The sequence below is a fragment of the Agelaius tricolor genome, unplaced genomic scaffold (assembly GCF_023055355.1).
Source record: "Agelaius tricolor isolate 1412-34295 unplaced genomic scaffold, bAgeTri1.0.p SCAF_19, whole genome shotgun sequence".
Lineage (NCBI taxonomy): Eukaryota > Metazoa > Chordata > Aves > Passeriformes > Icteridae > Agelaius > Agelaius tricolor.
The window spans coordinates 2,004,818-2,031,367 of NW_027269279.1; the positions used below are offsets into that span (position 1 = coordinate 2,004,818).

The 26,550-nt window shown below is 50.5% G+C and overlaps 1 protein-coding gene across 2 annotated transcripts in view; it reads left to right on the top strand.

Moving 5' to 3' along the window:
• CACNA1H (calcium voltage-gated channel subunit alpha1 H) overlaps positions 1 to 26,550 on the top strand; it is a 153,225-nt gene that overhangs the window by 29,943 nt on the left and 96,732 nt on the right. For both annotated transcript variants that reach the window (XM_071443802.1, XM_071443804.1), the window contains exons 3-6: positions 11,451 to 11,563; positions 13,068 to 13,201; positions 16,424 to 16,521; positions 21,194 to 21,353. In XM_071443802.1, the coding sequence (XP_071299903.1) occupies positions 11,451 to 11,563; positions 13,068 to 13,201; positions 16,424 to 16,521; positions 21,194 to 21,353 (505 nt within the window). The remainder of the gene's footprint in view (positions 1 to 11,450; positions 11,564 to 13,067; positions 13,202 to 16,423; positions 16,522 to 21,193; positions 21,354 to 26,550) is intronic.

The window sequence follows — 26,550 nt, forward strand, 5'->3', positions numbered from 1 at the left end:
CGTGTTCCAAACAGTTCTGCATTTGGAAGTTGGATTGCTTTAAAGTGCATTTGGGAGCAGCAATTGGACTTTTCCTGATTGGAAGGCTTTTTATTTTTTTTTTTGTAAGCAGATCGGGGGGGTTGGAGTGAGGCTTTAAAAGCCTTATTCATCCCTAATCCCAAATAATTCCGTCTCCGTGGCTTTTAACGTGATTAAATCAGGGCAGGCCGTGACGACACCGGCAATTCCGCTTCCCAGAGAATATTGGATTGAACCTGGGGTGAGGCTCCACCAAAGGAGGAATTTGGTGCTTGGGTTGGGCACTCCTGGGTTCAGCCCCCTGCTCTCCCTGTGGTCCAGGTGCTGTGGAATTCCAGGCTGGAAAAGCAGAGCCTTTTCCCGTGGGTTTTGCCTCACCCCTGGATCTAAAGCTGCTCATATTCCCTGCTTGTGCTGCTCTCCCCATCCCAGCTTTCCCAGGATGTGCAGAGCTCTTTGTGGATGGATGGGATGGAAGGTGGGGTGGGGCCACCTGCGTTGTCATGGCCATGGGTTCATCCATCACCAAATGCCAAATCCTTGGAATTCTATCCCCCCTGGAGTTTCATCCCTCCACTGCCCTCCTGCAGGTGCTCCCCTCTGGAAAACCCCAGGAATAATTAACTCCCTGTTCAATGATCTTGTGCCAATCACTCAGCCTCGTTATGTCTCAGTTCCTTTGTGCTGAGCCGGGGGATAATCCAGGAAAGGAGCTTCCCAGAGGGTGCTGTGGGATAAACCCACTGGCAGCTCGGAGCTGCTGAGCCACAGGGATCTGCCAGAATCCTGGGAATATGGCAGGGAAAGGAAGTCCTTGGGAAAAATGGGATTTAATTGCTGCTCCTTGTAACAGGGCTCCCAATAAGTCACAATTCCCAGACAAGGAAAGGCCCAAGGCAGAATTCCCCACTGGTGAGAGGGAATCCCAGGATGGGGTTTATATCTGCTGCTCCATAAATTGCTCGGATACATTCCCAAAGCTCTCCAAGTCCAAATTCCTCATGGATCTAAAATTGTGTCATTTTCCAGGTATTTCCCCCCCCAGTTCTGCCAATCCCTCAAAAAACAAAGAGAGAGGGATTGAATGAGAGGGGGGGGATGGACATGTCCAAGGATTGGGATCAAGGCTCTGCATTCCCAAAGCTCCCAGGCAGTTTGGGAAGGGAGGCACCACTCCCATCCAAATGTGTCTCAGTGTTGTCACAGCTGCACCAGCTCCCAAAACTGAAGCCAGGGACACTTCCAGGGATGGATTTTTTTGGACCAGGGTGTGCTCCATGTTTGTTTCTGGAGCCTGGAAAGAGGGAGAACGGGCTCAGAATTCCTCATTTCCCTCAGGCACAGCAGATTCCTGATCTGCCTGGTTTACCCTGTGGGGATTTAGTTTAAGTCTGGCTTTACTCTTTCAAATTATTTCTTCAGCTCTTCCCTGGCCATCCCCACAGCAGCCACATCTCCTTTGGCACCACCTTCCCCAATATCAAAATATTCCCTCTCCACCTTGGCCTCCATCCGAGATTTAATGTGCAGGGAGCACTTGTGAGGGGAAAAAACCTCAGATTTTTCCCTGATTTCTCCTTCATTTTTAATCCTTCAAAGGGCTGTTGAGTCTTGATTCAAAGGGGCCTCGTGTTTCTGTGTTTTGGGGAAGATGAAACTTTGTCATGGCAAAACAGCTGCCAGGAGATGTGAAAACAGAATAAATGTGGGAACAGAATAAATGGGAGAACAGAATAAATCAGGAGCAGGAGAAAGGAAGGAGTGGGATGTTTTTATCTATTCCAACACTGTCCCCAAATGTCCCCATTTTCTGTCACTCCCAGCTCCTTTCAGATCTGCCAGACAGGGACGTGGCACTGCAGGGGATGAGGAGAGATAAGGCAGTGGGACTTGGTTAATTATTAATATTTAATATTAATATTCCCAAAGAATCGATGGGAGCTCTGAAGGGCTCCAAACTTCAGAGGCCAAAGCTCAGCTTTTGCCCCCGTATTTAAAATTCTCTCATTTGCTGATTTAGGCTCATCCTAAAGGCAAACTGGGCTTGAGGTTTACAGAGGACTTGAGCTGCTTTTGGAGGTTTCAGAGCAAAAAATCCCCGGGGAAAAGCTCTGAGCCAAAATTCCCTTTCCATGGTGCAGCCACCTCCTCCCAGCTCCTCCTTCCCAGGTCTGAATTCAAAGCAGCTCCATCCTGATGGGCAGAGCAGACCAAGGTGACCTCCAGGGCCACATCCAGAGCAGGAGCACTTTGTCCTCCTGCTGTCCTTCCCTCTCTGCAGGCGCTGGGATTTTTCTGGGGCAGAGTTTGGGTTTAATTGGAATCTCCCCTGAGCAATCCACGCTCAGAAGAGATGGGAAAGGGAGATCTGTGGATGCTGCTGAGCTCCAGCCAGGCGCAGGAGGTGGATCCATATCTGCACCTGCCCTTGCTGCCCCTGCTCTGCTGCAAACACAGTTCCATCAAATCCTCATTTCCTTCCTACCCTGATGCTTTGATGGAGCTGCAGGGATCCAGGGATTGGAGCAGAGACAGCGCCTGAATTTCCTCACGGGAATTCCCACCTGAGCTCCGGCCCCCAGTGCTGGGTCTGAGCTGCCCCAGGAGCTTTTCCCAGCCTGGATTCTCCCAAAATCGAGGCCATTGGGAAGTGCAGACCCTGGCACCCTTCAGGTTCTTCAGAACTTTCCATGAGTGCCTCCTCTGGGATTTTCTGGGATTTTCTCATCCAACTTGGGTAGCTCTGGCCCTGCTGAGCACCTGCAGGCCTGGGAGGCCCCAAACTCATTTAGCAGCGTTAATTGCAGCCCTAATGAACACGGATCCTGCCCTCAGCAGGGTTTGGAGGTCATGGCTGCAGCTCAAACCTCCCAGGATGAGCCCAGAGAAACGGGATGAGGTATTCCCTGGATTTATAATGGCTGGAACGTGGAATTGTGTTGGAATGAGATCCATGGGAGGTGTTCTCCCAGGGGAGCAGCACAAGGCCTTTCCAAGGATTGCCCTGGCAGCTCCTTCCTGGTGCCTCTTCAGATTTTTCCCAGCCTGGCTGTGCTTGGAAGTGAATTTATACCTGACTAATGTTGGGATTTGTATCTGACAAAAGGAGTTTGGCACAGGCAGCTCCAGAAAGTTCAGCCTGAGGTGGGAATTGCTGATTGGAGCTCGTGTTTGTGGCTGGCTATGCTCAGCCTGGAGCTCTGGGAGTCCTGGGATTCCTTCAGCTTTGATTCCCAGCCTTGTTTTAGCTTTGCTCTGTTACTGAGAGGGGAAAAAAAAAACCCTGATTTGGGTTGTTCTTCCTGCACACAGAATTCCCCAATTCCAGCAGACAGCTTGGAGTGATTCCCTCTTGGAAATCACCCCCCAAGCAGTGTTCTGTGGAAGGAGGAAATGGAGATCATGAACAGTGCCCTGGCAGGACTTGAGACATTCAGGTTCATCTTTGCTGGGCCACCAATTCCTGTCCTTCTTTGCTTCCTGGGAATTCCTCTCCTGCTCCATCACATCCTCCCCTCCTGCTGCTTCATCCTCACCTTCCATTTCCAGCCCTGCCCGCTCTAAACCTGGGTGAAATCCACATGAAAGCGTTGGTTTAAGTGCTCTGCTGGATTTGGGCCAGCTCTGGTTGGGTTTACACATGTGCTTGAGCCAGGACTAAACCCTAAATGCCATCACTCAGAGTTGCAGCTCAACATTAAAATATCCATCAGTGCTCAGAGCAAAAATCTGTTCCCTGCAGCACCCTCAGGATGCAAACATGTGGAAAGATGGGACAAATCCACAGGATTTCCATCCCAATTTAAAGCCTGGCTTATCCAGGCCTGGCTGGAACCTGTTGCTCTCCAAGGCAAGCGTCCCTGGAATTTTATACCTTTTAATTTTATAAAGTAAAATTATAAATTTTACAAATAATTTTATAAACGATGGTCTGGGATTTTTCCCCTGTCCTGATCCCTCCCTAAGGAAACACCCCCAGCCCTGGCACTGCCCCCCTGTGCCAGCTGCAGCTCCCTGAGCCCCCTGCTAACAAGCAGGGCCTTAATTAGTGCCAGGGCCTTAATTAGCAGCAGGAGGGAGAAGCTACTCCCAAATTCCTCCTGGATCCAGCCCCACATTGCTCACTCCGTGCTCTTGCGCTGTTTGTGGCAGCACCTGGGAGGATCCTGCAGGGAAATCCTGGTGATTCTGAGGGAGGAGATCTTGGGAAAAGGGTGGGGAAAAAGGGATTTTGTCACCTCTTTGCAGCTCCCACTCCTCGCTCCTCATGTGGCACCACAGCCTCCTTGTTTGGGCTGCAAACGCTGCAGGGGGAGTTTTATCGGGAGCTTTCTTTTATTGCTGTGTGAAAAGAAAAAAAGGGGGGAAAAAGCAGCCCAGTAACTTTTTCATTAATGCCGAGCTTTGGGAGTCTTTTGTTTGGCGGCTTTGTTTACAAAACCTCTTGGAGCTGAGCTCTGGGAGAGCTTCCCTTGGAATTAGGGCTGGAATTGAGCTTGGAGCCACTCCAGGGTTTTTGGGGGGAATCCTGCGTGTCTGCCTGGAGTGGGGATGGATGGGGCTGGCTCAGGGAGCAGCCCCTGGGCCTTGCTGGTGTTACTGGGAGCAGCTGCTGGGATGATGGATTTTTAGATGGGAAAAAGGAGCTTTTCTGGGTGATTTATGGAGTGACTGAACTGGTCTGTGTGACAGCGCCTGATGGGCACAGATAGCTGGGAATTGTGGTGAAGGAAATCCCATCTCCAGCAGCATTTTTATCCCAAACCCACTCCCCCGCCTCAGGATGAGGTTCTGTCCTGCTCAGAACCACCTGGATCAGGCCCTCAGTGGGATGTGCATCCCTCTTTTCCAGCTGGCTTTTCCTGGAGCTGCCCTCCAGCTGCAAACCTGGAATTTTGGGTTAGAAACTCCACAGCTGAACCTCCCGTGGCCTGGAAATCCGCTGGCTCCTTTTCCCTCAGCTCCAAAGGGATGGCCAGGGCTCCTTCCTTTCTGCCAGCTGCACCTCGAGATGCTTTTTTGGATTTATTTTTGGGGATATTCCAGCTGGAGGCTGAAGGAAGAGACAGCCCAGGGAGAAATCCAGGCTGGTGGGAGCTTTTCCTGGTGTGGCCGCCCAGGACAGCTCTTGGGGCACAGATGGCTGCAAAAGTCACTTCCAGGGCATTTCCCCTCTTCCCACTGTGACATCCTGAGCCCATTTGGAGGTGGGATTCCAGTCCCTGGCTGGGTGGGAGAGAATTCCAGAGGGGCTCTGCATGAGGAAGCACTGAATGGGGTGTTCTCCGTGGGATTTGGGGATATCCAGGGAGCCACAATGCTGTGGTGGAATCATTTTCAGGCTGTGGAGCAGAGGGATGGGGGGGAGTCCATGGATTTGTCCTGGTGACAGATTAAATCCAGGAGTTAAATCCTCCAGGATAAAACCATCCCAATCCTCATTTTCCCTAAATTAATTCGTCCTTCATCCATTTGGAGCCTGCCACAGATTCGGCTCCAGCAGGGAACCCAGGGATTCTCAGCTGCCACTGTGGATTTCTCCCCAAATTCCTGCATCCACTCCCTGTGGAGCAGCTCCTGGGAGGAGATTCAGGGCCAATTCCCTGGTTTTGGGGTAGATTGGATGTGGGATCTGTGGTTATCTCAGATATCCCTGCTGCATCTGCCTGTGCCTCATTTCCTCTGGCATTTTGGGTTTGTCATCGTGGCAGAGCTGGGATGAAAGGGAATAAATCCAGAGGGAGGAGAAGCACAGGGAGAGGATGAAAGAGCGTTTGGGGTGAGGAGCAGGGAAAGGCATTACTCACACAGAGAATTAAAGATCAGGAGCCTGTCTGGGATCCCACAGCAGCCTGGGAATCCCCAGGATAGAAACAACATCTCTGGGATGTGTGGGAATGTGTTTATGTTGGGATTGTGCTGCTGCAGCTCAGGGATGTGTCACAGCTCCTGGGCGGATTCAGCCATCCCAAATCCAGCCTGAGAAAAGGAGGGAGAACCTGGGAATCCCTGGGAAATATTTATCCAGGAATCCAAAGCTCCAGCAGGGACAGAGGTGGTTTTCTGGGAAATATTTACCCAGGATGCTGCTGCTGCTGCTCCTGCAAATCCATCGCAGGATTCTGGCTCTTTGGGAATGGCACTGGAATTTTCCCAGCTGAATTAAAATCAAAATGAAAAAAATCCCAGGATCTCCCTTGGAAAAAGGAGCCTGGAGGGGACAGATCATGAAGAGTTCCAGGGTTGCAGGATTATAGGGGTGTTATGGATGGAAAATTCCTCAAAATCAGAATCCTGGAATCCCCTGAGCTGGAAGGGATCCCCGAGGATCCAACTCCTGGCCCTGCACAGACACCCTGAGATCCAGATGTGTCCTGTGGGAGCCCAGGGTGCTCAGGCAGGGAACAGAAAGCTGGAAAGCGCCAAAATCCCGTTTTCTTTTGTCCCTTGTCCCCTCTTTCAGCCACACTCACCCCCAGGCCCAGCCCACCGAGGGCTCCACTCCAGGCTCGGGGCTGTGGCTGGAAAAGCCCCACTGAGCTCTGCACATCCAGAGCCAGGGAAAAGCTGGGAAAAGAGCTCCTGGAGCATGACAGGGCCTGGAGGTGATCCCATTGCCCAGCCCAGCAGGAGCTGTGGAAGCTGGGAGCGCCATTCCCGGGGTGAAAAGGGCATTCCCTGTCTGGAGCCGGCTTTGGGAGGGATTTGTGTCCTGCAGCCCAGCACGAGGCTGCAGCAGATGTTGGGGACAGAGCAGCAGGAACGTGTGGCTGCTCTGGATCCAGCTCCAGCCTGGGGCTGGGAATGCTGCTGGGAATGCTGCCAGCCTCCCCCTGCTGCTGCCCCTTCCCCAAATTTGGGGCCAGGCTGTGCCTGCTTTGCCTTCTCCTCAGTTATGGCTGTAAAATAATTTTTCTGCTGGGTAACTCCAGGAAGGGTCGTTGGGAATGGCACAGGATAAATCCATCTGTCCCTGGGTGGGTGTGCCAGGAGCTGGCACGGCCAGGTGGGCACTGGGTGCTGTGCCCTGGACATTCCCTGGGGAGCAGAGGGGGAAAATCCCTGGGGAGCGCATGGAAAAATCCTTGGGAAGAGAGGGGAAAAAATCCCTGGGATGCACATAGAAAAATCCTTGGGAACAGAGGGGAAAAAATCCCTGGGATGCACATGGAAAAATCCTTGGGAACAGAGGGGAAAAAAATCCCTGGGATGCACATAGAAAAATCCTTGGGAACAGAGGGGAAAAATCCCTGGGATGCACATAGAAAAATCCTTGGGAAGAGAGGGAAAAAATCCTTCAGGAGCTGCTTAGGTTGGGGTTCATGCCCAGTTGAAGAGCAAAGGCCAAGAGAGAATCCCAGAATTATTCAGGAAAAGCTCTCTGAGATGGAATTAACCCAGCACTGCCACGGCCACTGGTGACCCCCAAAGCCACCAAATGTCACCCAGGCAGTGAGAGCCCTGCTCAGGGGGCACAGCGGGCACGGGATCAAACCCAGGAGCTGCCAGAGCTCAGGGCTGAGCAGGAATGAATTTCTGCCCTAAATAAACCCCACACTCCAGGAGCAGCCCTGGGTTGGCTTTGATGAACATTTCCTGGGAATTCCACACGTCCTGCCTGGGGGGGACATGTGGCTCTGCTGACTCTGCCTCCAAAATCACAATTCCTGGAAAGGTTGCCGTTATTATTGTCCCTTTTTTTGCTCTTTGTCACCTTTTCCAGCCACGCTCATTCCCGGGGACATCTCATCCCCAGCTCAGGCTGTCCTCAGCAATTTTGGCGGCAGGTGACATTTGGCTCTGCTGGGTGCTGACCCTGCCTCCAAAACCCCATTTTCCTGAACAATTTGCATTATTATTGTCCCTTTTTTTGCTCCTTGTCACCTCTTTTAACCACCCTCATTCCCAGGGTGCTGGGGACAGCAGGGTGGCAATTTGGGGACCAGGTGGCACAGGACCCTGGTGTTGGGTTGTGGCTCCTCCTCTGGATCATCCCTACCCTTTGTTCCTCCACTCGCTGTGCTATTATTAACTTGATCATCGTTATTACCATAATTATTAATTGTCATCATCATCACTATAATCATTATCTGCACTGCTGTTTTATTAGGATGTTATTATATATTACTATTATCTATTATTATAGCTTTTATTTTTGTTTGATCTGGTTCTATTTTATTTTATAAATATTATAAAGGTTAAAATAACGTATTTAGAATAAATTATTATATTTTAGAATAAACTATAAAAATAAATTATTATAATTTAAAATAAATTATTATAATAAATTATTGTACTTTATAATAAAGTATAATAAATTATTATAATTTATAATTTATTATAAATTCCCTTTTTTCTCCCCCTTTTTTTTTATCCCTTTCCCCTTCCCACATTCCCCACCCAATCCCTCTGCTCTCAGAGGAGCAGGACATCCCTGGAACGCTCTGGAATTCCCAGGATTTGTGTTTGTATTCCGTGCATTACTCACATCTCAAACCACCCAAACTGAAACTTCCCTTGGCGGCTCCTCCTGTAAATATTTGGTTTTTCTTGGACCCAAACTGGGATTTATGGCTTTGGGATTTTCCTCAGCCTGGGGACAGATCCATAATAACCAGGATCCCGCCAAATCCCAGGGGTTAAAATCATGGGTTAAGTCTCCAAAATCCCCTGAGTGGCTTAAAAATAATAAGATTATGGGAAAATAGTGCCATGATCTTGCTTCTGTTCAGTTCCTGGGTGTCAGGCCTGTGGCTCCAGCCTCTCTCCCATATGGAATGAGGATTGGGATTGGGAATTTCTAAATGGAGCTGCTCCCTCTGGAGCACCTGGGACTTTGGGAATTGTGTCCTTCATTCCAAGCATGGGATGAAAGTTGTGGATTTATCACAGTGGTGATGCCATCCCAGATTTTCTTTTTGCAGGAATGTTTGTAGGATTTGGGAGAGGGATGGTGGAGATCCATAATAGCCAGGAGGCTGCCAGATCCTGGCGGATTTGGCAGTGGAAAATAACAGCTTAAAATCCACTGAGTGGCCTAAAAATAATATTATGGGAAAATAAATTCCATAAATCCCACATGAAACTGGCGGGGAGCACCAGGAGAGTTTCCCTGGGAGAGTCAGGAGCGTCAGGAATGGAGCCTGGGTTTTGCGGTGCCGCTTTTAAACTCGGGACTAAGTTTCAGTCTAAGAGCTGCTGTGGAGCCCTCAAAGAAACCAGGAGCCCCTTCCCAAAGGGAATCCATCTGGGAATTTGGAATCTGGGATTCCGAGCTTGGCCCAGGTGTTCTGAGATGTCTTTTCCCTGGAATTTCTGCCAGAGGGGGAAATACTGAGCGCTCCCTTTGGGATCCTCTCTGCCTCCAGCGCGGATCCCCCTTGGCTCTTTCTCTTCCCAAGGATTTGGGAAGTTGCCCGAGCCGCCGTTGCCATGGCAACGGCCGCGTTCCCGCTTTTAGGGGATTTGCCGGGAGGAATTTGTGCCATCCCTCACCTTCCCTGGCTCCCCTGCTGGAAAAGCACTCCGGGAACATCCCCAAGGATGTTCTGTGGGAATTCCCTCTCCAGTCACATCCTGGCTCTTTTGTGCTGCTCCAGGACTTTTTTCACCATTTCCTCACTTTTTTTTTTTTTTTTCTCCTCCTCTGGGGGTTTTCCCATCCTACCAGAATTGGGTTTTTCATCCCTGGGAATGTGATCCCTAATCCCACCCTGCCGAGCAGCATCGCCCCATCCCCACCCCACCCCAGGGGATTTTTTTGGGACATCTCCATGGGGCTGCTAGAGCCTGGATGCCTTTGGAAGGTTCTGGAAAAGCAGGAAATCAGGTTCAATCCCAGGTTTTGGGGCTCCAGGGGTAAGGAAGGGGCAGTGAATGGAAATTCCCTTCAATTTCTGCCAGGAAATTTATTATTATTTATTATAAAGCTCAGCCCCATTAGGGCAGAGCTCTGGGAGTAATCCTGCTCTCCAGTGAGGGATTTCCCTGGCATTAATCCCACGGGAAACAAAAGGTGTTCCCAGCTCTGAATTAAATTTTTATAATTAATTAGTTTTTAAAATTAAATTAAATTTCTTTTCCAATTAAAGCCCCTCTAAAATAAGAACTTGGTTTTTGGGAGCAGATTTTAGGGAGCTGCAAGATTTGACCCCACTGATTTTTGCCTTTTTTTTTTTTTTTCATCTGGCTGAATAAGAATGTGCAAAACCAGTTTGAGACTGAAGCTCTGATCTGCTGCAATGAATTTTATCCTGAGCAGATAAAATCCCAGATAAAATATTCCTAAGGAATAAACATGGGAGGTTTTTTATCCAGGAATTGCTGTTATCAGAAATAATTCAATGTCTGTGCCTCTCTCTGCCTCCCCCAGGTGTGGGTTTGGAAGCACAAAGGTTTATTCACATCCAGATGTTTCCAATTATTTTCCCTAGAAACAGTTCTCTCGTTCCTGCTTAATTTGTGGAATTATTCCGTCTTTTTGTGGGATTTTTAATTGTCCTGCCGGCAGCAAACAGCAACTTTGGGCCTATTTTGCACTGATGCAAATCACCACTTCCTACTTAGATCAATTAATTATCGGTTAATTGAGCACTGGTGGATCCTGTAAGGAATATGAGGGAATTTTGGAGGCTGGAGACATCCAGCTGGGAGCCCTTTCCTTCTTTTTCATGCCCTCTGCATCCTGAATCCCAACATTCCCATCCTTGGCCTCACCAGCTTGGCTCTGTTTTGTCTTTGTCCACCAGGATGTGAAATTTGTCCTTCCTTGAGATGTGGGAATGGGGTTGGAATGGGAGAACCTCATTCCCATCAGTATATGGATCTCAGAGTGGAATCTGTCCCTTCTGGAAATCTGGGAATGGGGTTGGAATGAGAACCCCATTCCCATCGGGATGTGGATCTCAGAGTGGAATCTGTCCCTTCTGGAAATTTGGGAATGGGGTTGGAATGAGAACCTCTTTCCCATCAGGGTGTGGATCTCAGAGTGGAATCTGTCCCTTCTGGAGATGTGGGAATGGGATTGGAATAGGAGAACCTCATTCCCATTAGAATGTGGATCTCAGAGTGGAATCTGTCGTTCCTTGAGTTTTGGGAATGAGGTTGGAATGGGAGAACCTCATTCCCATGAGGATGTGAATCTCAGAGTGGAATGTCTCCAATCTCTGCCTTCTGGAGATGTGGGAATGGGGTTGGAATGGGAGACCCTCATTCCCACAACTCCAGAGGGAATCCAGGAGAGCAGGGTTGGCACAAGGAACTGGGCACTGCTCCGGTGGTGGTGCCCTTGAGCTGCTCTCTTGCTGTGGGGTGATTCCCTGCCGAAACCCGGGATTTGGAGCTGGGAATAGCCCGGGAGAAGGGTTTGGATGGGAGGAGGGTTTGGAGGCGTCCCCTGCTGAAGCCGTGCTGTCCTTAACGCGGTGCCACCTGGTTCGAGCACGTGAGCATGCTGGTGATCCTGCTCAACTGCGTCACCCTGGGCATGTTCCAGCCCTGCGAGGACGTGGAGTGCCAGTCCGAGCGCTGCACCATCCTGGAGGTGAGGACCCACCAGATCCCTGGGGTTTGTGGGATGCAGGGCTGGGGTGGCTGCCCTGGGAGATGGGAGCCCCATCGTGTTCCTTTTCCCCAGGAAAAGCTTTCCCACAGAGCTGGGATGGGTTTTCCACAAAGCCCAGCCTGTGTGGGACCTGCTTGGGGTGAGCCTAAAGGCTGATGTGGATCTGTCCCAGCCAGGTCCTTCCTCTCCATCCTTAACAAGGGCTCAGAAGTGGGAAGGCAGATCCCACTGGATTCCTTGGACACCACAAAACTCGTGGGCTCCCATCCCTGGAAGTGTCCCAGGCCAGGCTGGACAGGGCTTGGAGCACCCATGGAAGGTGTCCCCACGGCAGGGTGGCACTGGATGGGCTTTAGGGTCCTTCCCAACCCAAACCATTCCAGGATTCCAGGGGTGGGAACCTCCCTCGTGGTTCCTGTCTCTGTCAGTTCCATCCCTGCCAGCTCCTGCTGGGATTGCTCCGTGCCACGTGGCACCAGGACTGCCCTTGCCACTCCGTTCCCTTTCCCTTCTCCATGAGGAAACAGCACGGGGTGAGCCCGTCCTGAACTCCTCAGCGTGCCAGGAGAAGTCCTTTGGGAATCCTCCCCCATCCAGAGCCCCCGGCCCCGAGCTCAGGGGACATTAGGCCTGTCCCCTTGTCCCTCCTGGTGTCCCCTCACTGCCTGCTGGAGCAGCTTTGGAAGCACATCCCAGGGCATCTGCTGTGTGGGCAGCTCCTTGGCTCCCTGCACCTTCCCCTGGCTTCCCTCACTCCCAACCCCAAATCACCCACCTGCTCAGCTCCTTTGGATCCCACATCCCTTGGAATGTCCCAGCCATACGGAAAGGTCACTGGGATCCTCCATGGAATTCCAAACTGGTTGGGAAGAACCTTAAAGCTCATCCAGTTCCATCCCTATCCACGCCTCCCCTATCCCAGATTGCTCCAAGCCCCGTCCAACCTGGCCTTGGGAATTTCCTGACAGGTTTTAGGCAGGAAAGGGCTGGAAAATCCCCATTATCCCTCCCCTGTCACAGCCTGCAGGAGGGATTGGAAGCCAGCACGTGAGGTGGAAAACCTGAACTCCATTATGGAGGAGTTTGCATGTCAGTAATTAAATGAACTGAAATTATAGAGCGAAATTCTGTGTAGTTTAATAAGGGAAAGTTGGTTAATGAAGACAAATACCTCTCCAGCTCTCCTAGAGCCCCTTTAGGCCCCTTTAGGCTCTGAGGTTTCCCTGGAGCCTTTTCCAGAGGAACATTCCCAGCTCTCCCAGCCTGGCTCCAGAGGGGCTCCAGCCCTGTGATACCCTCATGCCTTACCAGGGGATAAACAAAAGCTGGGGGCACTTCCAGAGGCCTGGAATGAGCCAGGAGCTGTGCCAGGGACAGGTTTGATTTTGGAGCTGGGAGGTGGCACCTGGGTGACGGGAACATGGAATGTCCCCATGCTGGGAGCACTCAGGACTGACTGAAATCCTCTTTTCCTGCTCTCCAGGCGTTTGATGACTTCATTTTCGCCTTCTTTGCCGTGGAAATGGTCATCAAGATGGTGGCCCTGGGCATCTTCGGGCAGAAGTGCTACCTTGGAGACACCTGGAACCGCCTGGACTTCTTCATCGTCATGGCAGGGTCAGCAACCACCTCATCCCTTCCTCCTGGGGCAGGGAAAATCCCAGGGAATAAATCCATGCCTTGTCCTGGCTGGCTCTCACAATTCTGCCTTGGGAGGCAGAATCTCCCAAATCTGATTTTTTAAATCCTCACCCCCAAAACCACGCTGGGTCTGGGGGTGGGTGGTGAATATCAGGCAGAGCTGTGGGGGTTTGGAGCAATCCTTTAATCCTAACACATCCTGAGCTGTCCCAGTGCTGTTATCTCCAAAAAAAATCAGCTCAGCCCCACTCCTGCCCCGTGCCAGCAGCAGAGCAAGGCAGGGATTGGGTGAACAAGAATTGAGCCCAGAAACCTCGTTAGGAAGGTTGAAACCTCAGTGGGAAAAACTGGCTGGGAGTTCACCCAAATTCCCAACTCCTCCTGGTTTACAGCTTCACTCCATCTCCCCCAGCTGCTGGTTTGTGCAGGATGTGTTAATAAACAGCTCCAAGGATGATCCTCCTGCTTTTGACACCACTTCCCTCATCCCCTCAGGGAATAACTGAGTGGAGTAAAAGCTTGGCAAAGCTCAAACTAATTTTTTTACCCAATAAATAAACAGCTTTGGAAAGCCCAGGCTCTCCTACCTGCTCAGTACATCCTGGGAAGGGATGGAAAGCTTTAATTACTGCCTGACTTCTGAATTCCTGCCTTTCTAATGACCAGCCCGAGGTTAATTAAAACATCCTTGGAATATGTTGGGGCGTTTTTCCCTTTCCATTAGCGCTGTGCCATCTTCCCTGCACTAATGGGGTTTTGTTGTGCTCTGTGTTATTTGTCTGGCATACAATTAGGAATAGTTTTAGTGCCCTGAATAAAACATGAGCTCTCCTGAGCGGAGCTTCCTTGGAACTCGGGTGCAGTTGGAGGAGGAACATCAGGGACAACAAAAAAACCCCTAATTATTAATTATTTTTACCTTAATTATGTTTTCCTATAAAGCTGCTGCGGTGTTTAAGGGAGGAGTGGCAGGGGAAGAGCGGGGAAAACTGGAGATCAGGATTCTGATCAAGGAACCGAGGGTGGTTTTCCACATTGAATCTGTGGGATGAGCAGAAAATCCCCAGCTCCTCAGAGCTCCCCCAAACCCAGGATTGGGGCACCCCATGGAGGCAGAAGGGCTGAGCCCTCTGCTCATCCTCAGGGACAGCTTTGGCACTGGGAATTTTGCTGTTGGAATGAGGGGGAAAGTGGCTGGTGAGGCCATCTGGGAGTTTCCCAAGGTTTTTCCCCACTTTCCATGGCTGGAATATGTTTGGGGAGGATGGAAACAGCAGGAGACCCCGCTGGAGGTGGGGCTCTACTCAGGCTGGAGATGAGAAGAAGAAAAAACCCTTCCCTGGCTGATCCCAGACCATCTCCAGACCTGGGATATGATTTCCCACCTTCCCTGGCCAATCCTGGGCTATCTCCAGATGGTTTTGGTGGATTTGAGCTGTACCTTGGATATGATTTCCCCCCTTTCCTGACTGATCCTGGACCATCTCAGGATGGTTTTGGTGGATTTGAGCCATACCTTGGATATGATTTCCCACCTCTCCTGGACGATCCTGGACCATCTCCAGATGTTTCTGGTGGATTTGAGCCACACCTTGGTTATGATTTCCCATCTCGCTGGGAATCACCTCTCACCACCACCACCACCCTTCAATCCAGCGTGTGCTCCCAAAACTGGAGCTGCTTTTAGCAGGGAACTCACCACTGGAACAACAAAGCTGCTTTTTCCAGCCAGGAGATGGATGTGCTGAAGTTATTCCGAGGGGTTTTTTTTGTGATAAGAAGGGAACAAGTGATCAGCAGAGCTTTGTTTGCCCCGTTCTGCCTCCTCAGAGGGGCTGGTTTGCCTCAGCAGCAGCTCCAAAGGGAGCAGAGGAACTACAAAATAAACACAGCTCCTGCCTCCGGCACGGATGGTGTCTGAAGTTCCTTCCAGCTCCCAGAGTCCTTTCATGTTTTCCTCGCCCCAGAAATGTTCCCTGGAACGTTTCAAGCCCTGTGGAACTGGTGAGCTCTCTGTCTGCAGCCCAGCAGCAGGGATGGTGCTCAGGAGAGCTGAAATCCAGAGGTTCCTGGTGCATCCAGGCCCTGGAGACATTCCAGGCTCCCCAGGACATGATTTGGATTTGACAGCTGAAGGTTTGCAGCTGTTGATCCCAAAGTCTCGTGCCTTCTTGTTTTTCAGGGTAGGGAATCACCTACCAAGTGCCAATCCTCCCAAAATTCCCAGCTCCAGTGGATTTCTGTGGGGCATTTCCAAGGGATTCAGGATTTCCAGGTAGAATCTGATAACAGGACCCCACTCTTGGCATCCTGGTCCCTCCAGTCCCTGGAGATCTTGCAGATTCCCAGGATGAGTTTTGGGTTTGACAGCTGAAGGTTTGGAAGCTGTTGATGGCACAAGACATCCCAAAGCCTTGTGCCTCCCATTTTGCAGTGTAGGGAATCATCTACTGAGTGCCAATCCATCCAAAATGTTTAGGGGGAGTGGGGAAGAAGAATCAAGGAGAAAATGTTCTTTATTCTTAATAATCAAATGGAAAGCAAATGACTTGTGGATTTTTGGTGTTGGTTTGGGTATTCAGGTTTGGTCACAGGAGGAGAGAAAAGCTGGGGAGCAGCTCCTTGTCCTGGAGAGTCAGGGAATCAAGGAATGGGTTGGGTTGGAAGGGACCTTAAGGATCATCTCATAGGCAGGGACGCCTCCCACTATCCCAGAGTGTTCCAAGCCCCATCCAGCCTGGCCTTGGACACTCCCAGGGATCCAGGGGCAGCCACAGCTTCTCTGGGAATCTGTGCCTGGCCCTCCTCACCCCCACAGGCAGGAATTCCTTCCCAATATCCCACCTAAATTTCCCCTCTTTCCGTGTGAACCCGTTCCCCCTTCTCCTATCACTACAATCCCTGCTGGAGTTTCCCTCTCCAGCTTCCTTGGAGGTTTCTTCACATCCTGGAAGGAAAATCCTGCTTTCCCCAAAGTGAAGGCAGTAAAGGCTGGAAGGGACCTTAAAGCTCATCCCATTCCCCCCCTGCCATGAGCAGGGATAACTCCAACCATCCCAGATTGCTCCAAACCCCATCCAGCCTGGAATTGCTTCAGGCACATGGAATTGCAACCAAGCACCCCTGGGCTTGCAGGCAGCTTTTCCTGAGCTTCTCCTGAGCACCCCCATGCTGATTGCTGTGCTGTTTTCCCTGCAGGATGATGGAATATTCCCTGGATGGCCACAACGTCAGCCTGTCCGCCATCCGCACCGTGCGCGTCCTGCGGCCCCTGCGCGCCATCAACAGGGTCCCCAGTAAGTGACACCCCTGGGCACAGCTCTGGAAAACTTTGGGAATAATCCCCCCCAAAACACACCTGGATTTCTGAGCTCAGAAAACTGGAGTGGTCTTGGGAAAACTGGAAAACTTTGGGAATAACCCTCCCCACACCTGGATTTCAGAGCTCAGCCTGGGAAAATTTTGGGAATAACCCTCCCCACACACCTGGGGTTCTGAGCTCAGCCTGGGAAAACTGGAAAATTTTGGGAATAAACCCAAGCCACATCAATTTCTGAGCTCAGCCTGGGAAAACTGGAAAGTTTTGGGAATAAACCCAAGCCACATCAATTTCTGAGCTCAGCCTGGGAAAACTGGAAAACTTAGGGAATAAATTCACCCCACCTCAATTTCTGAGCTTGGTCTGGGAAAACTGGAAAACTTTGGGAATAACCCTCCCCACACCTGGATTTCTGAGCTCAGCCTGGGAAAACTGGAAAACCATGGGAATAACCCCCCCACACACACACCTGGCTTTCTGCTTTGTGCAGCTAATGAGAGGAAATGAATTAATTTAATTTTTAATGGCGAGTTAGAGATCGTCATTATCATAATTGGTGTTAGCAAAGGGCAGGGGAGCAGGGGATCGACCCTCGGAGCTGTTTCCCAAGGTTTTTGTGACTTTTCTAGGGAAAACAACTCTCTGGTGGTGCAAAGTAAACAATGTTCCTCCAAAGGAAGGGAAAAGGTCACTTCCAAGAGGGATCTTCTTGCCCTGCTGGGTTCGTTTTCCCTCCTCAGTATTTAAGATCTTTCCAGGACTTTATGTTCGGGATTAGCAGCTCAGGAGCTTCCCTTGCTGCTAAAACCCCAGGGAGGGTTTGCTCCATGTGAAACAAAATTGGGATCATCCTCGATAGGAAGTTCAAGTGGCTCCTAAATCCATTTTCAAGTGGCTTCAGCTGCTTGGCTTCTAAATCCAATTTTAAATCCGAGGCACTGCGTTGGAATAATTCCCTGCTGGAATCAGCCAGCTGCTGAGCTGGCCTTTGCAAGGTGCTCATTCCACAGCAATTCCACCCTTTTTCAACCCAAATCCACCTCAATCAAAAATGCAGCAGCATTGGATGGAAATCACAGGGATCCTGGCAAAAAAAAAAAAAAAAGAAAAATAAATAAAAAAAGGGATATTTCCTGTTCTGTTGGAGGGAGCCAGCCCCAAATCCTGCCTGGATTTCAGCACATCCAAGGACAGGCAAACAACCACCTCCCCCAGAAGGGGTTTGATTCCAGGCCCTCCAAGGAAAATGTGAGGGAACAGATGGATGTTTACGCCCAGGAACCTTGGAAATTTCTCTCAGAACTCCCAATTCCACAGAGGTTTTTTTTTTCTGGAAAACAAGGAACAAAAGCAGTGAATTGCACAGTGAGGTCCTTAAAAACAAGGCCACAAAAAAGAGAGGCCAAAAGGGGCCTGGAACCCTTTGGAGCTTTGTTTTCCTAACGAGGTTTTGTTGCCAGGGTTTTGGAAAGCACAACACAAAGTTTCCCTCTGGGATTTGGGGTTCCAGAGAATTTTCCCTCTGGGATTTGGGATTCAGGGAAACTTCTCTCTGGGATTTGGGGTTCCAGAGAAGTTTCTCTCTGGAATTTGGGATTCAGGGAAACTTCTCTCTGGGATTTAACGTTCCAGAGAAGTTTCCCTCTGGAATTTGGGATTCAGGGAAACTTCTCTCTGAGATCTGGGGTTCAGGGAAGTTTTCCTCTGAGATTTGGGGTTCCAGAGAGATTTCCCTTTGGAATTTGGGGTTCCAGGGAAGTTTCTCTCTGGAATTTGGAGCTCTGGGGATGGGGTGAAGCAGAGGGATCATGGGCTGGGCTCGGAGCCCTCCAGGCTGGGACGAGGATCAGGCTCCCTCTGAACTCCTTCAAATCCACAAAACCCTTCACTATTCCCATGGAACAGTGGGAATCTCAAGCTGGGATCCAGCTGGGCTGAGGGCACAGCCAGGGGAACTGAAGGATTCACACCAAGCTCCAGGGATCCAAACAGCTCCGGCTTTAGGTGGAATTTTGCTCTGAGTCCAGCTTGTGTTTGTCTCCCTGATCCCTGACACCAAACGAGCCTTCCAAGGTTTTTTCACTGCACTTCCCATGGGATTCCCATATTTTTCCAACAGGCAGGTGATAGAAAATATCCCTTTTTTTTGTTGTTAATATTCTGTGGGATGAAATCCAGCGGGTTCAATCCATGTCTGGAGTGGAGGTGCCCGAGGAGCAGCTGGGCTGGGCTGGCACCACCAAAGGGGACCTGAGCACCAGGATTGGGATCCCTAGGAATGATTCCCAGAAATATCCCCATTCCTGGAGGGCAGAACATCCAGCCTCCACCTGTCCAACCCCACCCACTCCAGAACATTGAGAATTTTGCTGTTTCAGACCAAAATATTCCAGAACCTGTGGAGAAGGGATGGGAAAATCCCTGGATTTTGGTGGATTTTTGTGGTTACGTTTTCGTCCATGAAAATTCCTTGGAATTCCAGCCCACCCCAGCAGCATCCATGCCACTCCCAGCTCTGGGACTTGGGAATGGGATTTTCCACCAGATAAAATTTACAGCTGGATCAGAGGAGATGAACCTGGTGCTAAATGCAGGGAAACAGGCAGAACCAGCCTGGAGATTTATCCCTGGGATTCCTGGGCTCTTCCCTGGGATCCAGCCAGCACCATCAGCTCGTGGCTTCCAGGCACAATAAATTCACCCACGAGATTCTTTCAGCTCAATGCAGTTTGTTAAGAAAAGAAAGAAGAACCCTGGCCAATAAAAACATCATTTCTATTAGAAATGATTCCTTCCAAACCACTGGAAAAATGGAATTTCTGCAATTTATTCACTTGGCAGGGGCTGAAGTCAGGGATTTTTTTTTCAGCAGTGGTCACTAGGTTGGGTTTGTTTTTTTTTCAAATCCATTTCACTGCTTTATTTTTATCTTTATTGTTATATTTATTTTTTAGATTTATTATTATATTTTTATTTCTTTTTCTATATTTATTTTTATATTTATTTTTCTGTTTATTTTTATATTTATTTTTCTATTTACATTTATATATTTATTTTTCTGTTTATTTTTATAAATTTTGGGGGGTTTTATTTTAAATTTTATTTTTGTGTATTTTTAAAATTTATTTTTATTATTCTGCTGGGGGCGTTTAAACCAGGCATCCCATGGAATTGGGGATGAAAATCCTGCTCCTTGTTTCAGCCCTGGTGATGCTCTTTTCCCATGGCACACAGCATTCCAAGGAGAGCCTGGGGTGGCTGGGGAACAGCTGGATCCAATCTCTGGGATGATGCCACCAAACAACCCCAAATACCAAAAGGAGCTGAGCAGGGGAAAAAAAAAATGTCTGGCACAGGGGAGAGAAATTTTACCCATTTTTGGAAAAAAGAGGGAGGATATCAGTGAGAGAGGGGGGAAAATCCCAGCATTGTCTTTCCAGTGGGGATTGAGTGTGTCCTTGCTTTTCCTAAAATGGATTTGCCAGGAAAATGTGGGATTGCTCCCGAGGGGGTGACAGTGCTGGGCAGGGCCAGGAGATGGATTTGAGGAGCCTGGTGTGTCCCTTCCCACTGGGGTATTCCATGATTTTGTGACAGGACACATTGGGAATAACCACCAGGAATTCCAACCCCCCTTTGGGAATAACCACTAGGAATTCCAACCCCAATATTGGGAATAACCACCAGGAATTCCAACACCAATGTTGGGAATAACCACCAGGAATTCCAACACCAATATTGGGAATAATCACCAGGAATTCCAACCCTCCTTTGGAAAAAAACACCAGGAATTCCAACCCCTCTTTGGGAATAACTACCAGGAATTCCAACACCAATATTAGGAATAATCACCAGGAATTCCAACCGCAGTGTTGGGAAAAACCACCAAGAATTCCAACCCTGCTTTGGGAATAACCACCAGGAATTCCAACCCCCCTTTGGGAATAATCACCAGAAATTCCAACACCAATATTGGGAATAACCACCAGGAATTCCAACCCCATTGTCGGAAAATTCCAGGTGGAATATTTGGCATGGAAATCAGCATTTCCCTGGCACCAGAGGCTGGAGGAACTCGGGGTTCGTGGAGATCCTTGGCAGAGGTGTGGGGTTGGTGGGAAGGTGCCCACAGCCTCTGCACAAGGAGGGAAAGGGAGCAGAGCTTTTCTTGGAGGGAGGAACACCCTTGGGGGAAAAGCATCCTGCTTTCCATCCTCAAAAAAAAATTTAAAAAAATCCAAATTTCCCCTCCTTTCCAGCAAGGAGAGGAGTTCTCCATGGAACAGGAACTGTCTGTGGTGGAGGCCCGGGCTCCGTGGTTTTTAGGGAAACAATTCCTGTGATCCATGAGGGGAGTTTGCAATATTGCAAATCCATATTTTGACAATTCCCAGGAGCGTTTCTCCAGGAAAAAAATTTGTCTTGCAGTTGAATGAATGAAAACACCTGGAAATCCCATCCTTGCAATCCACCCTCTGGATATTGCTGTTATTCCCATTTCCTGCCAAACCTTTGGCATTTTCACCTCCCTTTTCAGCCTCAGCATTTAGAGGAAAACACCAGATCCCGGTTTTTCTGCCCTGGCTGCACATCCAAGGTGGGAATGGTGATTTGTGCCCATCCTGACGTGGTTTTCCCTCCTCCCCCAGGTATGAGGATCCTGGTCACGCTGCTGCTGGACACTCTGCCTATGTTAGGCAACGTCCTCCTCCTCTGCTTCTTCGTCTTCTTCATCTTTGGCATTGTTGGGGTCCAGCTCTGGGCAGGGCTGCTGAGGAACAGGTGCTTCCTAGACAGGAATTTTGCCATGTGAGTACAAGCAAAAGGAAAAATTTTCCACCTTTTTTTCCCCCCTTTTTTTCTCCACATTTCTCTCCCTTTTTTCTCCACATTTCTCTCCCTTTTTTCTCCCTTTTCCAGCAGGGGATTTTTCTGTCCCCTGCTGGAAAAATCCCAGCGCTCAGCAGGGTCCTTTTTGGTCTGGAAAAAATCCCATTTGTCAGCAATTTCCTGAGGGTTTTGTGAATTCCTGCTGCACCTGAAGGACGAGGATGGGAGTGGGCTGGGTCAGCTCTGCCTGAGATCCCTGACTCTGGGAGGATGTAGAACAAATTCCCAGCTCTCCAAACAGTTCAGGTCACCGAGCACACCCCAACCCCTGGCAGGGGCTGGTGATTTGGAGATGCAGCTGAAACCCAGAGATAAATCCTCGTCAGGGATTTAAGATAAGAAACTGGATGTGAGAAGCATTAAAATCATTTGGACACAGCTCAGAGTGCGGGACAGGCACCAGGGATGGGCAGGGCCCGAATCATTAAGGCTGGAAAACGCCTCCAGGGTCATCAAACCCAACTTGAAAGAGGCAAATTTTCCTTTGGGATTTTCCAGGCTGGGCAGTTGTGTGGAGCAGCCCCTCTGGTAATAAACCTTCATTACCCTGCTGAGCCTCACCTGGGACCCCCCCAGCCCTGCCCAAGGCCCAGCTGATCGATTTAAGCCCAGCCCAGGCTCCTAGTCCTGATTTGGGCTGTGCTGCTGCTGTTTGTCTTTTGCTCCTGAGCTCTCTGGATGGATCCTGGATCCGCCTCATCCTTTGGACCCTGCTGCCAGCCCTGGGCTCCTCCTGCTGGGTTCAGAGTGGGGCTGGGCAGGTGCTGCTGGAGCTGGGGATGGTTCCTGGCTCATCCCAGGCTTTGGAGCATCCCTTGCTGCTCCCTGAGCTGGGGCCATTGTACCCCTGCCCCTTCCCGGGGCGAGGACACACCTGGATGCAAAAACCAAGCACAGCCAGCACAGAAAAGGGGAATTTTCCTGGAAAAAAATCCTTCCAAAGGCTCTGCTGTCAGAGATGTCAGCAGCTCGGAGGTGAGGAAATGCCCCAGCCCAGCTCTTAGGGCAGCTCCAACTCGGCGAGAGGAGATGGAGCCTGTAATTACATCCCTGGGTAATCATCTGCTGCCTGCGCTCGGATTGCCTGCAAGACAGGCAGGGATCATCCCTCAGGTCCTGCTCCTGCCTCTCACTGCTCACTCCTGGGGCTCCCTCAGCCTCTGCCTGTCCTCTGGACCAGCTCTGGTGGCTTTTACTCATCCCAGCAGGATGGAGAATCCACGAGCCTGCCATGGGTGCGATTCCACTCCCCATGCCCCCGACCCTCTCCCGCACGCCCAGCATCGATTTCCCGCTCACCCAACCCCTCCGGGCTCGGCTGGACCCCGGAGCTGCCATTCCCAAGCCCAAACTGTGCGGTTCCAGCCCTGCCTGGGTGGCCCCGTTGCTGTAATTAACTGCAGCGAGCCCCCCTCGCTCTCTCCGAGTCAGGTTTCGAGACGCTCGGTGATTTTCTGGTGATTTTCTGCGAAGTGGAGCTTTCAAGATGAACCACAGGGGAAGCGTTCTCTAAGCACAGACATTAAGCAGCAGTTATGTAATGGCCATTAGCAGCATCAAAGGCCTCGCTGGATTTTCTTATCAGGGCTTGCTCCTTGTCTGAGAAGGTTTTGGGATGAGCTGGGGTTTGGCTGGGATCGCCTCCTTCCCCCTGGGATGGGTTCTGCCACCCCTCAGCTGTTGGGAGAGGTGAATTTGGGAGGCTCTGCCCAGTTCCTGTGGTTTATTGTGATGGAAGGTGCTGCATTCTAAAGGAATTTGGGGAAATGGGGGTGCCAATGGGGCAGGAAAATTCCAGCTTCCAGCTCAGTGCCAGTGGGAGAAATGTGGGGTTTTCTGGTATTTTTAATTTTCTGGTATTATTAATTTTCTGGTATTATTAATTTTGCATTAATTTCAAATTGATGCAAAATGTTCCGGTCCCTGCATTTCCAGCTGCCCCTGTTTCTTGGACCTCATTGTGGAAGTTTTAGGGTCACAGGATTTTCTCACCAGGGCTTGCTCCCTGCCAGGGAAGGTTTTGGGATGAGCTGTGTTTGAAGGGTTTGGCTGGGATCGCCTCCTTCTCCCCAGGATGGGTTCTGCCACCCCTCAGCTGTTGGGCTCTGGTTTATTGTGATGGAAGGTGCTGCATTCTAAAGGAATTTGGGGAAATGGGGGTGCCAATGGGGCAGAAAAATTCCAGCTCAGTGCCAGTGGGAGAAATGTGAGGTTTTCTGGTACCTTCACCCCGAGTGCTGTTGCTGGGTTGGGCTTTTTGCATTATTTTAAATTTAGAGAAGCCCAGCAATGTTCCAGTCCCTACATTTCCAGCTACCCCTATTTCTTGGAGCTCGGTGGGGAAGTTTTAGGGAATCCAGATGGAATTATTCCCATTTTTTTTAAAATAATTTCTGACTCATTCTCTCAACCCCGGCGTCAGGGCATGGTTCCCCCTTGCAGTGGGCTGTTAACACACCAGCAGCAAATTGTAAAGGAAAAAAAGGAATGGAATGACCTGGAAAACACTTCAGGGCTCCCATCTTCCTGCTGTTGGGCAGATCATGGAATCCTGGAATGGGCAGGCTTGGAAAGGACCTTAAAGATTCTCATTCCACCCCCCTGCCATGGGCAGGGACACCTTGCCCCATCCCAGGCTGCTCCAGCCCAGCCTCAAACACATCCAGGGGTGGGAAATCCACAATTCCTCAGGGCATAGAGGTTTCCCAGCCCTTCAGGAGCCTGGGAGGGGCTGGGGCTGAGATCCTGCCTCTGATTTCCTCTACAGCCCTGGAGACAGGGAAAACCTGAATTATTGGAGGGTCTCCCCTTGGTGCTGCTGCCAAACCCTCCCAGCTGAAACCAAACCTGCTTTAAACAGAGGATCTGGACCAAATCCAGGGGCCAGCAAGGCAGGGTGCTAACCCCAAATTTTCTGGATGAAAGGAGGTGTAAGTGAGCTCCCAAACAGCTGCTTCAAATCCAGCTTTGCCCTGCTGTGTTCTGCCCTGCAGCTTCCTGAGCCTTCAGCTCTTCCAGAGGCATCAGATGGAAGGACTGACTTTGATTTTTGCCATCATTCTTCTTTCCCCATGGAAACCTTTTCTTTTCAATCCCCCTTGAAAGTTGGCAGCTCCGAGTAAAGCAACTATTTTTGTGTCGAGCGCATTGTGAGAGAAAATTTGGGGATTTTTGGAGGTGCATTGGGAATTTCTGCTTTTCTCTCTCTGTCTTTCAGAGCTGTGCTGTTACAGGGCTGGAATGAGGTTATTTAAGGATTTTTACTGGGTGTTCTGAAGGAATTGCTGGGCTGTTGCAGGAGAGGGTTGGAAATGGGGCTCTGCTCGCTGGGACATGGGAGAATCTCTCCCTCCACACCCAAAGTGATCCTACAAAAGCTGGGATTGCATGGACCAGCAGCTCCAGGAGGGGCTGTGAGCAATGCCAGGAGATGCTGGCACTGGGAGCTGCAGGAGAAATCCCCCAAGAGTCCTTTGGTGGGGAGGAGGAAGGTTTGGTGTGCTGGGCGGGAAGAGCAGAGCCAGCAGCTCCTGGCGACATCTCCAGGATGGTTTTTCCCCCCTCGGGCTCCTTCCCACCCTCCTGAGCTGCTCCCAGTGGAAATAAAGGAATTGGGGTCAGGCCCAGCTCCTCTCCTGGGGCTGCTCCTGTGTGCTGGGATGCAGAGCAGCATTTTCCAGGCTGGAGCCTTTCAAGGAACTCAGTGGCTCGGAAGCAGGAGAGGGGAGGGAGCTGGGGAGGGTTTTGTGTTTCTCTGCTGCCTCGGGACACTTGGGGTGGGAGTTTTCAGTCTCCAGCTCCTGGGAGCAGGCTCAGGAATTTGTCTGGAAGGTGTTTAATTGCTGCTGGTGGCATTGCTCAGCAGGGAGAGCAGGGAATTCACCCTGAGTGCTGAGCAAATGCCACCTTCTCCCTCTGCTCCCCCAGCTGGGGCAGGCTGTGCTCTGCTGTGTTCCAGTGGCTGGGATGGATGGGCTGGGAAAACTTCCCCTGGGGGAGGCTGGAGCTGAGGATAATCCAGGAGGAGTGGGAGGAAAATGGATTTTCCTGCCCCTCTGTTGTTTGTCCTTCCTGCACGTGGACATGCCGAGGGACAGAGAAAGGGAAATCCAGATGTGCAGGGAGCAGGGTTGGGAAAAGCTGGGAAATCCTCTCTGGTGGGATAACAGATCCATCCTGAGGCTTGGCTTCCCCTGTCTTTCCCCCAGAGCTCTCCTGATTAGTGGGTTCATTAGCATTAATGAGTGATTTGTCTCTACCTGTTGGCAAGGAGCAGGGAAGGCAGGAAGAAGTGGAAGGTCCTGGCAGAACTCATCCATTTATTTGGGGGACATTGGGGATTCCCTCATTCTGCAGCATTTTTGCTTCTCATTCTTGCTCTCCTTCCTTCTTTCCCCTTTTGGGTTTTGCCAGGAAATAAAAAAAGGGGGAAAAGGTTTTAAGAAAGGTCTGAAATTTGCTGCCAGTTTGGGTCCCCCTTCCCCCCTCACTGGTGGTGTTGGAGCTTCCCACAGGAGTGGCTCCTTCCCAGCTGGAAGGACAGGGAAATGCTGGGCAGAAAGTGTCCCCCAGGTGACTGATTTTGTCATGGGGACAACTTTTAATTCGGAAATTATTTTGGGGACAGCTGCAAAAGCGAGGAGAGCAGAGGAAAGGGAGGATAAAATCCTTCAGAACCGAGCCAGGCTTCACCCAGCCCTCCCGGCAGAGCTGGGCTTTGTTCTCCCGCTCTGATTTTCCTCCCCCAGCCACCAAACTGCTCCAGATCCGTGCCCAGATCTTCTCTGTGCAGCTCCTGAGGCCCCAGCCCGGGGCTCTGTGTCCTCACTTCATTCTTCATCCCAAAACTGCCCAAGTGGAGACTCCTGGGATGCACGGAGCCTCTCCAGCTCTGGGTGCCTCACTCCAGTGCCAGATCCTGAACATTTGGGAGTTGAGGTCACTTCTCAGGTGTCTCCTCTCTGCTTCTTCTCCCAAATCCTCCAGCTCTTCCCAATTTTCCTGCATCTTGGTGCGTTTTAATCCTCTGTTTCATCCTCCCTGTGTGCGGCACTGCTGGGTGGTGTCTGATGTTCTCCCAAACGCGGCTGCTGCAGCTCCTGGCCCGTTCTCCAGC